Raw genomic sequence first — 14,127 nt, forward strand, 5'->3', positions numbered from 1 at the left:
TGTTGTGGAGGTGAGGCAGAAGGGAGAGCGGGGTTGTACAGCCAGAAGTGATGGTCACACTATGCTGGCCTGCTCAGGGGAACCTGAACTGGTTTGGGCTCCTTACTTAAATTTTATTAAAAAAATACTGTGACTGGGTTCTCACAGTTTCTTACAGGTGCTCTGAATTGCCTGGTTTGTCTTGGCCATTGCAAAGGTGAGGAGAGATGAAGGGGCTGTCCTTGAGGCTGTAGCATCCTGCTGCCTTCAGTGTTTTTCCGCTCAAAACAATTTAAAATACCAGCAAGGGACAAGGTTATTAAGTTTACATGTAGTTTAATGCATTTAGCTGAATGCATCTACAGTTCTTCACAAATTGTTAAAAAGAGCTTGTCTTACACGTTTCCCGAGTACAATGGCCAGAAGACAAATATCTGGTAGCTGTAGTGGGACACATAGCACAAAAGCCTAGTGGTAAATATGAAAGATTCGGGCCACAATCATCCCTGTCACTGTTAGGAACACCTTTCTGGAAACTGTGTTAGTGTGTAGTTGGATTTCTTCCTCTGCACATAAGGAAGTTTGAGTTCCTGCTTTCTTCTGCTAACAGTTACAATGCTGTTGTCATGTAATATATAAAACTGGAACATGGCACTTATCACTTTTCAATCAAGACTTTATTTTAGTTTGCTATAAAACCCAGTCAGACATACCTCCCTTTGTGGCTTGCCTAGTAAAGTTGCATTTATTTTGTCAACTTGTAAATACCAAAGTTAGGGCAGAAGTAGTTCATCTAAAAATAAGGCCGTAACTTTATATAAAAAAATTCTTGTGGAAGAAAAATGTTTGGGCTGAAAACTGCTTATTCAGGTTTTTTCTTGTTGCGATTGTCCTTCCAGATCCGATAATTGAGCGCAGAAGCCAAGCTTAGCCAAGCTAAATAAGGAACCATCAAATAAGCTGCTGTTTTGTTGATGTTGTACCAGGAAGCAGTGGTAGCTGCTGCTGTACCAGTTGTAAGCAGGAGAGTCACCAAGCCCTGAAACACAAAAGGTGGTTAGTGTTGTTTTACTTGTTGCATTTCCTGTGTGTCACTTTCCACCCAACTCTGGCACCTATTCTACTCCTCTCTGAGTTAAATCCTTCTCAGAAAACCAGACAGCAGAAAAAGATAGATTTCTACTGAGTTACAAACCACTTTGAGTCATAAAACAATACAAGAAAGGGCATTACAGCTGGGAGCAGAGAGGGAGAACGAAGTCTCTCTGATCCATACCCCCTTTAGTGGGCAGTGACACACTTCCCAGAGTAAGTTGGAGAAAGCAAACCTGTCTGGTTTGTTCATGTCACCTGAAAAGATGAAGTGTGAATGAATTGCTAATGGATTGCAATCTTTCCCTGTTACAGCACTGCATGTACAGCTAGAGAACCAGCAAATATTTTACTTTTTTTATTACCAATTCTAATTTTTGAGAATAATTGAGCTGTTTCTCTTCAGAGAGCTGCAGAAAATTAGTCTTTTCTAAAAGAGGTGTTGACCACCTGAATAATGTTGTAATAAGCTGCTCATCACTGCTGTTTGCCAGAGAGACTTAGGAATTGCATAAATTTAAGGCATAAATTTTGTTTTCTGGTCACCCAGAGCTCTTACCAAAGACTGGCAGAAAGCTGCTTGAAATCTTACCAATTTAAGGATAGTCTAGATCTGCAAATTCTCTCAGGTAGCTGCTGGCATGCATTAAAGAGAATTTTAGAAAAGTTCTGCAAGCCGCATTTTGTATTCAGGCCCATTTTCAGGGAGAAAAGATGACACAAACCTTGCATGCTAATACCTTCGTGTTCCACTTACCCATCCCATTTTGTGAGCTCCAAAAAATATTGGAGTCCATGCCCAGTTTAATGCCAGGTTCCCTGCGTACAGACCCAGAGGAATCACTGACTTTTCATTGAAACCTCCCAGTTCCTTCCACACCAGGTAGGAGCCATATCTGCAGAGAGCAAAGGGGAAGTGTCATTCACTACACTGTTTAAAGCTACCACACATTCTTGATCTGTGAAATTCGTTCAGTGCCAGGGTCTAGATTAATTTGGAAGATTGAGATATCCAGGCCCTACTTGGCAAAGTAACTTACAGCAAAGGTTTGATCAGCTGGGTAACAACATGGAGAGAGAAAAATTCCAATCATGCCAGAATTCTTACTTTTAAGTGTGTAGAAGTAGATAAACTACTGCATTTCTGTCTTAAAAAAAAGAATGCCATGTTGAAATGGAAACAAGTCTAGGATGGAAATAGTGAAGAAACTTTGTTTAGGTACTGGGACGTGGTGCTTTAAAGATTTATTAAAAATTAATCAAACCCCAGTTTGTAAGTGGATGAAATGAATGGCATTGAGTAGCATCCCAAAGCACAGTTGAGTATGGGGAGCAGGAAGAACCCTTTCATCACTTCCATAACTTTCACAGGGTCTGAACAATTTTGTCAGTTTGATTACAGAGAATAATGAAAACAGAATAAAGCTGGGGCAGGGTAAACATTAGAAGCTTCCATTTCCTAAGTGATTTCCAAAGCACAACGTGGACTTCAACTTGTTCATATACCTGACTTCAACTTCAGACCAATACTGTGATGTACAAATCTAAGAAGCTAAGTGTCAAGAAAGACAGGTAAGCTTATTCAATCTTGCTGTTAGTTATTTGTTGCTTTATATTTGAGATTCTAGAGGAATGAAATGTCTTGGTCATTCAAGGAATGTGTGTGCATGATGGATTAGAGAAGGCTGGTACTAAGTATGAGCTTTTCACTGGGCTGGATGTATAATAACCAAGACCATCCACCTTAGTATACAGATTCTGCTATTACCAAAGTAAGTGATAAGCTGTCACAATCTGGACTTTTTTAAGATATTTAACCTGCTACCCGGATTCATGGTGAGGAATCCACACACAGGATTACAGATTGTGCAATCAACTTGAAGGAAGTTGGGAAAGCCACCCAGCTCTTTATCCTTGATAAAAGGCATGTTTTTATTCATAGGTCAGTTTTGATCTCATTCAAATGTTAACTCTTCAACTACACAAGTATTCCACTTACATAAGTTAAAAAGTACAGTCTGTATGAGGGGAAAGAAAAGATAGGACTGGTGGGGAGGGACAGGACATGAGGCTATAAAAATTATAAAGCTTTTCTGGAAAGAAAATGAAACCAAAATGAGAGAACATGGCAGTGATAGTCTAGCATTCAGTTTCATCCATTGCATTATTGAGCTGTTAGAACAGTTCTATCCTAATTTCCCCCACCTCTTTTTTCTTAAATTTTCTTAAAACTCCTGAAGGATATACTTAGAAGAAATCCCAGTGCTGCCTTGTTGTGTTCTTTGCAGCTTGGCAGTTCTTCCACTCAGAATGAATGAGGAAAGCAAATTAATGGCAGCTTTTCAAGTTCCTGCTTTTGATGCGGATAGTTCTGCATACAAAATGTCCTATCAAACCCACACACAACTCCCAAAACATGTTTTTACCTGTTAAAGAGGCAGGTTGACACAATTTCTTACAGGAGTACAGACACATCCTCTGGTCCAGCATTATACCAAATGCAACTTTGAGATCAAGCCAGTGCCTTAAGATAATGTGAAAAACATACCCCATAGATGTATAGAGAGTTCCCCAAACAGGAGCAAACACCCAGTTAGGTGGACACCAGGATGGCTTCTGTAGAGTTTGATACCATGTTGGGATTTCCCTTTTGGTTATATTGCTTCCTAAAAATCCTCCTGCATGTGGCAGGAGTGTGAAACCTACTGCTGGGGCCCAGGCTGGTACCACTTCCATTGATACAGTGAACCTGAAACAAAACCAAACACTGATTGGCAGAGAACTTTTAAAATGCAACTGCAAAAGTTTCCATTTCTAACAGATTTTAAAAATAGGCATGTAAGATCTGATGCACAGCCTAGTGTTGTCACTGAGAGAGACTGCAGCTGAAATTAATGGATCTTGTACCAATACACCTGAAAAGGAATATGTCCCTGGGGAGGGGGGAGCCGGTGGGAAGTGAGGTCTTTACTTCTCTCTCAGCTGAGTGCATGAAGATTACTGAATTTTACCTACAGAAATCTCCTCCCCCATAAGTATGGCAGAGGAATAAAGCAGTTTGATGTTATATGAACTGCACTTGGAAAATAAATAAATGCAGTAAGAAGTGTGTATTTCTGTATTCACCAAAAAGCCCATTCCCTCAATGAAATGGCAGAGCCAAGGAAGAAAAGAGCGTGTGCTTTCCTGTGCTCAGGCAAATAATGTGAGATGTTGTCTGCAGGATGCTCAGTGGGAGCCAGAGGGATGTGAATCAGTAGCAGACACTTGAGAACACAAACACCTTGGAGGATAATGGGAAGGTAAGAACTTAACTGATGTTTTGCTAAACAAGGAAGGTGATCTGGATGCTACATGGGGAATACACCTTTGGCTCCTTCACGAGGCATTCAATCAGTTGCAGCAATTGTAGCTGCCAAGTCCATTAAATTTGCCTACAGAAGTAGGGCTAAGTAATAACTTGCTCTGCTAGGCCATGCTGCTTTAGTTAGGGTACAGGCAGCAGGAAAACCAGCAAGCAAGGAAGGAGGAAAAAGCTTCATTGCAGATTTTCTGGCCAAAGGCCAAATGCTGCAGAAGAGTTGTGCTTAGTTTACTGAAATGGAAACATTAGAACTACAGTTTAAAAAAGGGCAGAACTCGAAAGATGTTTTTTCAAATATACAGTAGGCAAATACACCCAATTCCTGTTCATGTGTTACGCAGGAGAGAGATTATGAGAGATTGCAGCAGTGGGGAAAGAGCAACTGCAGAAGGCCCAGGAGAGAAAATAAAGTTTTAGATCAATGAGCATTTCAGATCCTTGTCAGAGAAAAGTGCCATATTGATACTGGCTTGGCTCTTGTGTTTCCCTGGATTTCAAAGCTTCTATTGCTTTAGTCATGACTGCTGGGATGAGGAGGCAGGGAGTGGGGAAGAGGAAATCCTACTTGTGACAGATGTGCTTAAACCAATAGGAAATGGCACAGATGAGGTTGCATTGTCACAGCTCTCACCCGGTGAATTCCTGTTTGGAGATCAGGGTAAGCTTGGGCAGCAAGAAAGTTCTTGCATTATGGTTTTTGTCCCTGCACTCAGGGCTCTGCCCACACAGATTTAATGAGAGATTTCAGTAGCTGGGACCACAATGCAATTTGCATGGGATCAAGAGGAATCCTGGTGATAGAAGCAGAGCAGAGTTTTGAAGGCAAACTGAGCATGGAGGGACTGGTAAAGGACACAGGTTGAGAAATGTTGAGAGGTTAAACAAGAAAGGGCAGGTAGGCCTGGGCTGTGGGCCTGGGGAAGTTGGCAGAATAGAAATATACACTAAAAAGACAGCAGGCAAAGCCATCAGAGATACAAATCAAGGTCAAAACCCAAACAAAATGGGTGAAAGAGCCAAGCAGGGAAGAATTCAGACCTGAGGCTTCGGAGGAGGAGAAAGGGGAGGACAATGCGGTATTCTGCTGTGATGGGATCAATTGGATCTCGGGTGGAGGATGGACAAGGGAGGGAGGAAAAATCTGCAGGGCTTATTTCTGCCATACTTCTGCCTAGTGGATTCTGTTTATGAGGAAGCATCTTAAGTGGAGCAGAGGAGTGCCCCTGTTCTGCACTTGGGGCTGTGCTGTTATTTCCCAAGGAAGCAGGCTGTCAGCTGCTGTGTGCACCACTTGTCATCCCCACAGACAGCGTGAAAGGCTCTGCTTTTACTGGGATGTGAAGCAAGTGCCACGTGCAGGAGCAACAAGGTGTGATGGGAGCAAGAGCTCTGAGCACAGTGATTCTCTTTGGCTGCCTTCAGATGAGTAATTCCCAAAGCTTAAGTTAGAAACTGAAAATTAATAAGATCTAATTTTTAACCCTTTTGCTTTGCCTACAGGGAGGCCAGGCTTAGCTCTCTATACACGCTGTGATATGTGCAAATCCAGCATGGCTGCAAAATACTATTTTTTTCAAAAGTGATAAGCAAGAACCCAAAGGGCTTTATGCTTTATTTGGGTGTTAACAATATAAGGGTGGTTCAGCATTCAGCAACAGTTTTTGTCAGGGGTTCTGTCAACTTCTTCCCACAGAACAAAGTCTGAAAGTGTTCTGTAAGCTGAAAGTTCTAAATACTATAAAATTGAAACCATACTGCTCTGTGGCAGTCATAAGTGAATAAATGATATATCCATGCATATTAGAGGAATAAAACGGAAGTAATTCTTACGAAAAAGAAAACCAGGCAGGGAAATAGGAAAGGCACAAAGCAAAGAAACAAGAGAAGTGAAGCCACTCATGCACAGCAAAGGGGAGGAAATAGTAATTAAGAGATTGAACATACTGTTTGGAATTGAATATTGGTATCCCAGTCTTTTAACTACTATTGCTATTAATTGATTATGTGCTGTATTTTCCAGTCGTATCCCTCAGGATTTCCCAAGCATGGCAAAATACTCTATCTTGCAAGGAGAAGGAGGGACAAAACCATGCAGCAAGATGTGCTGGCAGCAAGACCACAGCTGTCCATCAGCAGTGAGAGTTCCTGTGTTCTCATTCCCAAGAAATTAAATACTGGTATTGACTTTCTGTAAAAAAACACAGGTAACTCAGAAAGCAGCATGGAAGAAGCCATGTCTGTCTGAGTGTGGTTGCCTGATGTAGGTCTTCAGCATGAGAATGAGTAAAAGGCAAGATGCTCTGGAGAGCCTGTGCATTGGCCAGTGCTGCAGTCTTTGTTTACCTGTGCAGTACAAGAGCTGTGCAATGTTTACAGAACAGCCTGTACATTTTCTAAAAGGAATGTGAGCACAGAGGTTCATCAGCCCTGCCTTCCTTTCCGTGTACAGCTGATGACCTGACATGACTTAACACACCACAGACTTGCTAGCACAGCCCCACTGGCTGCAGCAGCATTACTCAATCTAGAAATAATAACTACTTTCCCAATCATATCTCAGCTCCAGGGTGAGTTGCACAATATCCTTGCACCCTCATTTTCATACTGAGGAATGCTGGATGTCTGTGAATGATATCTGTAATGTACCGAGCAGATATCTGCCTCTAAGAACCACCAAGGTTGGAAATATTTTCTTCTCACAGACACTTGTTTGCTTCTTTTCCACTTCTTACCTCTGCCCTGCAACATATTCTTCATCACGCTGTCCCTTTTCTGTTTAGCCCTAGTGTGACTTCAGGTAGTTTCAGCAGTGCAGTGAGGGCTGCACTAAGCCACTTTGATTTACATACGTGTTAGAATAATTATTCCAGGTATTCAAAACACCTGACCTACCCAAAGATGGTTCCAGCTACATAAAGTAAAAGGAGAAATAAAGGGGGGAAAAGCTGCAGTAGTTAAACTTACTGCCTAATGGGCTTCTCCCTGCTGTTTTTCTGTGGTGGTATAACATAAAGAAAAAACTAACAAAAGTTTTCTGTGTCTTCTGGAAAAAACACTGTGCACCCAAAGAAAGGGATAGGCTGCTCTGTAGGTGGGATTAGATATATTATGACAGAGCAGCTGGGTTGCTTCAGCCTGATGAAAAATGAACTAAAACACTTCTTTGCCTTGAGGAGGTGTCTGAAAGACAGGTGCCTTTCCCTCCTCGGGGCATTCTGTCAGCAGGAAGGAGAAGGAAGGTAGGAAAGGAGAACTGCTTTCATCCCATTTTCTTATACCCCTGTGCTGATAAAACTTCTGATTAGCTCCATTCTTGTGCAGCTTGGGGCTGGCTACCCAATCACATGGGGCTTAAAAATCGCATTGAAAACACAAACAAAAATCTTCTGGCAGGGCTAAGTCACCCTGGCAGCCCTGGGGCTCCCAGGGGTTGGAGATGGGCTGGGCATACCATGGAAGGGGGTTCCCAAGACACATACTCTCCCTCTCATCCTCTACCATACATTATTTTAAGGGCAAATAGGGCTCTGCCCAGGTCTGAAAGGCATCATGCAAATTTTCCCCAGGAAGAAGGCTTCTTCCCAAGATAACTGTCTGAAAAATTAAAGACAATATACTTAATTTATATTGATAAACTATTTATGTTGTTGTGGTTTTAATTCCTGGGAAGCTGCAACACTAAAATCAAATTTATATCACAATCTGTGACAAAGAAAAAGGCAGGTTATCTAATCTGAAGTAATAGAGACATTTCAAACAATAAATGTTATATAATATAAATAGACTATAAATGTCTAATAAGTGCATGTTTATAATATATATGTATATTTTTTGAAATACTGTATTTATTGAAGACTATAATGCCAGATGTACAGATGGAAACAAAAAAATCTCACTCCCTAGGTTACACTTCTTTCAATGTGGCAGAGCAAAAGTTGTGCAAATAAATCTATGATTTAAGCACATACAGGGAACTGAAATGCATACTGGAGCAAGATTTTTGCTGGGAGAATTTGCCATTTCCTCTCAATCTCTTCTCATTGACATTTATGTTACAGGTAGAGGCAGCCATGGACTGGGATATGGTCCCGTATCTCCAATGTTACTGCCCATATATTTCATCTAACTTGAGCACTTCTAGGTATTTTATCTGGAGGTTGACACAAATGGAAGAAATCGTCTTACAAAATAACGTAGAGAATAGAAAAGTGAGAAAAATAAAAAGTTAACATAACTTCTTGCTATTATGACACATTTTCCTTCTCCCAAGCTGTACTTACAGCCACTTTTACTGAGCTGCTCTGACTCAATGCTTGATACTGTTTCACAACCTTGCTTCATGCAAAGTCGTTACACAACTGTAACTCCGGCACGCCAACTTTCTCTTTTTAAAAAAAATAATCTTAAGCGTTGAACGCTCCAATTATATCACAGTGCATTTCGGGCTGATTTATAAGTATCGCTCAAAAACTCGGCATTGAAAACCAAAGCCCTTTCTTTCACCCTTAAAGAAATGTTCCTCGGCGACACTGAAGGAAGATACCTTTAGTTCAAGGAAGATACCTTTAGTTAAAGAGCGGCGTGGAAACTCCGAGGGCGGAGAGCGGATGTGCCCGGTGTGCGCGGCAGCGCCGCCGGTCCCGCGGGACCGGAGGAGCCGGCTCTGCCCTTCCGCCGTGCGCGCACAGCCGCCAGCCGCCGCAAAGCTCGTGTGCCGGATCAGAATTAACAGCAAGCTTCCTAGCTTGGCGCTTTGCTCTGTTTATTTTGAAGCACTTTCCACGCTAAAAGCCGTGTTTGCCCAAGCGCTGTCCGCCCTTGAGCTGCCCGCCCCGCCCGCCTCATCCGGCACCGCGGGTCCCGTCCCGTCCGGGGGATGCGCGGAGCGGGACCCGCGGGGGAGCCGAGCTCGGGCTCCCTGTCCCGCCCCACCCGAGCCGCGCCGCGGGCAGCGCCGGCGTTACCTCCTCCCGCGCCGCCGCCGCCGCCGCCGCCGCTCTGCCCGGCGGCCAAGCGCCGCCCCCGGTCCCGCGGCCGGGGCGGGTCTCGGCGCTGGGCGGGCGGAGGCGCGGGCCGGGCCCAGGGCGGCGCGCGGGGCTGAGGGCGGCGAGCGCCGGGGCGGCCCGACCGATCTCCCCCGCTCCCTCCCTCCCTCCCTCCCTTCCTTCCTTCCTTCCCGTCGCCTCTGCCGGCGCCCAGCGCGGCGGGAGCTGCCGGCGGGGCCCGCCCCGTTCCCGTGGCAACGCCCGTTCCCGGGCGGCGGCCATGGGCGGCTGGGCCGCGGCGCCATGGCGGCTTGGTGGCTGCAGCGGGCGCGGCGGCCTCCGCGGCGCTGCGCGGCGGTGGGGCAGCTCCCGCCGCGGCGCTGGGGACCGGGCGGCGAGCCTGAGCGACCTGCTGCAGAGCTCGGTGGAGGCCGGGGAGCCGGGCGCGGCGGCGGCGAGGCGGGAGCGGCGGTGCCCCCGGGAGGGCACGGTGCTGCTCTTCCCCGGGCAGGGCAGCCAGTTCGTGGGGATGTGCCGCGGGCTGCAGCGGTACCCCGGCGTGCGGGACATGTACCGCCTGGCCGAGAAGGTGCTGGGCTACGACCTGCTCTCCCTCTGCCTGGAGGGGCCGCGGGCCGCGCTGGACCGCACCCAGCACTGCCAGCCCGCCGTGTTCGTCGCCTCCCTGGCCGCCGTGGAGAAGCTCAACCACCGGCAGCCTGAAGTGAGCGGGGGGCGCGGGGGGCGCGGGGGCCGGCCGCCCCGCGGCGCGGCTGAGGCGCCGCTGCTCTGTGCCCGCAGGTCGTGGAGCGCTGCGTGGCGGCCGCCGGCTACAGCGTGGGCGAGTTCGCGGCGCTGGTCTTCGCTGGAGCGCTGGGCTTTGCCGAAGGTGCCTGCGGGACGTGCGGAGCTCCCTGCTAGGATCTCCCGGCGCCGGCCCGTGCTGCTGGCAAAGCGCTGCCTGTTATCGCTGTGTCCCTCCTGCTGTTTTGTTTTTAATTAGAGGACGAATTTTACTTCGACTGTTGGCTTTAACGCGTGTAGCACGGCATTAAAAGCATTGACGTTTCTCGAGAGTGAACAGCCGCCCTTTGTTGCGCGCTGGTGGCCGCGCTCCCATTTACGCAGCATCTCTGTTTCTCTCCGTAGCGCTGTACGCGGTGAAAGTGCGCGCCGAAGCCATGCAAAAGGCGTCGGAAGCCGTCCCCAGTGGAATGCTCTCGGTTGTCGGCCGGCGAGAGGCAAATTACAAATTTGCCTGCCTGGAAGCCCGTAAACACTGTGAATCGCTGGGTATAGAGAACCCCGTGTGCACAGTTTCAAACTATTTGTTTCCAGACAGCAGAGTCATTGCAGGACACTTACAGGTACTGCTTCCGAATGAATTCTGAATCCTTAAGTTCCTTCACTTGAACTGAGCATTTCACTTTTTAAAAACTTTTACTTTGCACTTCCTTGTGGGTGTTACGCACGGCTTCAATTTGTCCAGACAAAAGTATTTGATCTGTGGGGTTTTTTTTCTGGCATTTGTTCAGTTGTTGGGCAGGGAAAGGATTCCCTTTATCAATAAGTCTGGTAAGGTGATTCTTGTGGGGTGACTGAGAAAACCTTTCTTGTACAAGACTCACTTCTCTCTCTCTTTTATAGGCTTTGGAGTTTTTGCAGGAGAATGCCCGAAAATATTATTTTAAACGTACAAAACTGCTTCCAGTCAGTGGGGCTTTTCATACCAGACTTATGGAACCAGCAGTAGAGCCACTGGCTGAAGTGCTAAAATCCATTGAAATTCAGAAACCGCTGCTCTGTGTGTATTCCAATGTGGATGGCAAAAAGTACATGCACTCAAAGCACATTCAGAAGCTGTTAGTGAAGCAGGTGGTGTCACCTGTGCTGTGGGAGCAGACCATGCACTCAGTGTATGAAAGAAAGCAAGGAACAGAATTTCCTTACACATATGAAGTGGGGCCCGGGAATCAACTAGGAGCCATTCTCAAACAATGTAATTTAAAGGCCTGGAAACAATATAAGCATGTAGATGCTCTGGAAGATGAGGAAGCAGCAGAGACTTAAATAACCTTTTGAGAAAAATCCACACAACTTGGGTTTTTTTCTGATCTAAAACTTTGTGCTCCCAAAAGAGGAAGTCTTAAACATTCACAGCTTCTCACAATGTAAAGAGCACTAATTGCAATGAACATTTTCCTTGAGTTCCTCAGGTGTGCAAAGGGGAGTTTGGCTCTCCATCTGTGTCAGGACTGCAAAGCTGTCAACAAACAGGCCAAGTAGCACTGTTTGGCCTCAATCCTGCAAGCAACTTTGCCTCTTGGTGTTTTTTCGTTCGGTTGTTTTTGGGGGAGTTTTTTGGGTGTGGATTCAGCTTCCAGTTGGTAGCCTTGGCTGTCTGATGCAGGGATCTTCTGCAGGAATACAGGGCTTGTTGGCTTCAAGTTCTGGAAGGCTCTGCTGTGGGCTGGAGGGTGCATTTAGAAGAGCCATTTGTTGGGAAGGCTTTCAGTGTGTTGATGCTCCTGTTTTCTTACTCAGCTGGCTTTTGTGGTGTTCATCTATGTAAAGTTCTCTTATTTTGTGTCCACATTGCCAGGTAGCAGCTGAGTGAGGCAGATGATGTTACTAGAAACATTATTTTCTTAAGGTCAAACTATAAATAAACTATTAAGCTTTTTCTTGCTATTTTAATGCTTTGGGGTGCATCATTATTGTCTCTGTCCACGTGTGGATGGAAGTAATTTTCCTTCCAGTTGTCCAATGCCAAATTGGTTGTGCTAAGTTACACAAGAAATGTTCACTAGAAAAAAAAAAAAGCTAAACAAATATAATATCTACATTGCCTTACAGCAAGAAATGAACTGGAGAGCAGCAGTTGTCCCAAACCCCCCTGAAATGAGCTTCCCATTTCCCAGTTTGTATTTTTATTTTGGTATTTTAATGCTATATTTAACAGATATATAGAAAAAATTTAGGATATATTACTTAAATCAAATGACTGACAGCATCTTCAGTAATGTATTATGAAATGCAGGAGAACTTCCAATTACAGTACCAGTCATTCTGTAATTTCACATTTATGACAGGGAGAGCGAATTTAAAACACTGGCCCTTATTATCATTGCTAAGTGGGCTGTATTATTAAACAGTTCCTTTGTGGACTGCAGCTGGCAGCTGTGCCTGCCCTCACAGTCCAAATTCCACTTTTAGCATGTGTAAACATTAACAATTAGTAAAATACTGCAGAGTTTTTCAGCTTCACCATTTGACTGCTAGAGGCTGGTGATTAAGGATTGGAAAAACTATAAAGAAAATTATTTCAGTTAAGGTTCCTATGTTACAGGTAAGGTGTTAATTATGCAGAAAAGCATACCAAAGTGTTCAGTTAGAATACTGCAACTAAATCCCATTCCTGTTATTAAAGACTGGATTATCCTGTGTTAGAAGTTTCTGACTGCACCTTGTAAGACCAAATGCAACATCGATGACTTTGAAACCAGCTTTTATGATAGTTGAAACTGAGTGTGCTATGTTGGTGGCACAAATTTTAGTGCTTTGAAATTTCTGGACTTTCTTTTTAATTATTTAACCTTTCTGAGGAAATGTTGGAGACATGATTCCTGTTTGTAGTGTTCTTGCCGTAATTTTTTTCCTTCCCCCCCGCCCCCATTTTACTTTGCTGTACACTTTGCTGGGAATTAAAGCTCTTTGGGAAATCCATGCTAGAAATCTGTTTGCAAACCATTGATAACCTCTGCACTCCTGTAAGCTGAAGAATGCTGAAGGGAAATCTGTACCGTAAGAGCATTCCAATCATCTGGGTCTTGTTTAATTAGGTGAGAAACCAGTGTGGCTCCTTCACCTATGAACAAGCAGAAACAGGATGTGGAAGAAAATCAAGTGTTGTAAGTGCTGTCACATATCAGGAAGTGTGCAGTGAAAAAAACAGAATTAACGTTGGGTCCCCTGAGTCACTGTGGGGCTCTGACTAAAGGATTAACTAAATGTGCTCCACAGGTGAAAGAGGAGCCTGGCAATGACTGCTCCCTGCTGCTCCAGCTGGTGCTGCTTGCTGTGGCTTTGGATGCCATTTGCTTTGTGTTTCACTTCTTTGCTGGGACTTAATTTTGTATTCTTTGAGACTGTGTTTTGCTCCATACATGCTGGATGATGAAATTCCCCTCTCTGGTGACTCAATACAAGAGTGGGAAAAAGCAAAGTCACCCCAGCAACTCTTGGATGAAATAGGAAGTGAAGAGTCTCCTGTTCATCACTGCTCCCCTGTGCATAAAGGTTATTTATCTAGAAATAAGTATTTGGTAGTATTAAATTGACTCAGCTGGGAAGAGTCCATTTTTTCATAGCTGGTACTTTTATTACATATTAATAGTTTGTTTATTAGACCTTCCTGATGTTAAATTTTACCCTTTACTAAATAATAACATATTTTTCTATCACACTGCTATTACGGAGGTCAATGGAGCAATCAGTTTCACTGATAAAATTTTAGTATTTTTTGGGCCAACTTCTGGCCTGTGTATGACTCCAGTTCCAGGTGTGTGAACTGTGCTTTTCTAGAAAAAAACTTGCCTACCTCCTGCTGCAGGGCACATCAGCTTGAGAGCATTTTGGGAAAATATGACACTGGAAGATATGCTGCTGCTGCTTCAATTTCTGGGGTATGCTGGAGCCATTACCTTT

General features: G+C 44.8%; 2 protein-coding genes across 4 annotated transcripts; one reads left to right on the top strand and one right to left on the bottom strand.

Moving 5' to 3' along the window:
* Positions 1–634: 634 nt before the first annotated feature.
* TSPO (translocator protein) lies at positions 635–9,459 on the bottom strand. 3 transcript variants are annotated; one of them, XM_021535494.4, is made up of 4 exons: positions 9,400–9,459; positions 3,620–3,820; positions 1,829–1,967; positions 635–1,018 (listed from the first exon to the last, which is right to left on the bottom strand). In XM_021535494.4, exons 2-4 carry the CDS (start codon positions 3,805–3,807, stop codon positions 842–844), a joined length of 504 nt encoding a protein of 167 aa, XP_021391169.1. In that variant the 5' UTR covers positions 3,808–3,820; positions 9,400–9,459; the 3' UTR covers positions 635–841. The 3 variants fall into 3 exon arrangements, with proteins under 3 accessions (XP_021391169.1, XP_077639323.1, XP_085424713.1); XM_077783197.2 differs by having other exon boundaries at positions 8,999–9,459; XM_085568587.1 differs by having other exon boundaries at positions 8,979–9,459.
* A 178-nt stretch (positions 9,460–9,637) lies between these two features.
* MCAT (malonyl-CoA-acyl carrier protein transacylase) lies at positions 9,638–13,146 on the top strand. Its single transcript, XM_021535515.4, has 4 exons — positions 9,638–10,144; positions 10,222–10,309; positions 10,570–10,787; positions 11,068–13,146. The coding sequence occupies exons 1-4, from the start codon at positions 9,701–9,703 to the stop codon at positions 11,488–11,490; spliced, it is 1,173 nt and encodes a 390-aa protein (XP_021391190.2). The 5' UTR covers positions 9,638–9,700; the 3' UTR covers positions 11,491–13,146.
* The last annotated feature ends 981 nt before the right edge of the window (positions 13,147–14,127 follow it).

This window comes from Lonchura striata, chromosome 1A, assembly GCF_050655825.1.
Source record: "Lonchura striata isolate lonStrDom1 chromosome 1A, ASM5065582v1, whole genome shotgun sequence".
Taxonomy (NCBI): Eukaryota; Metazoa; Chordata; class Aves; order Passeriformes; family Estrildidae; genus Lonchura; species Lonchura striata.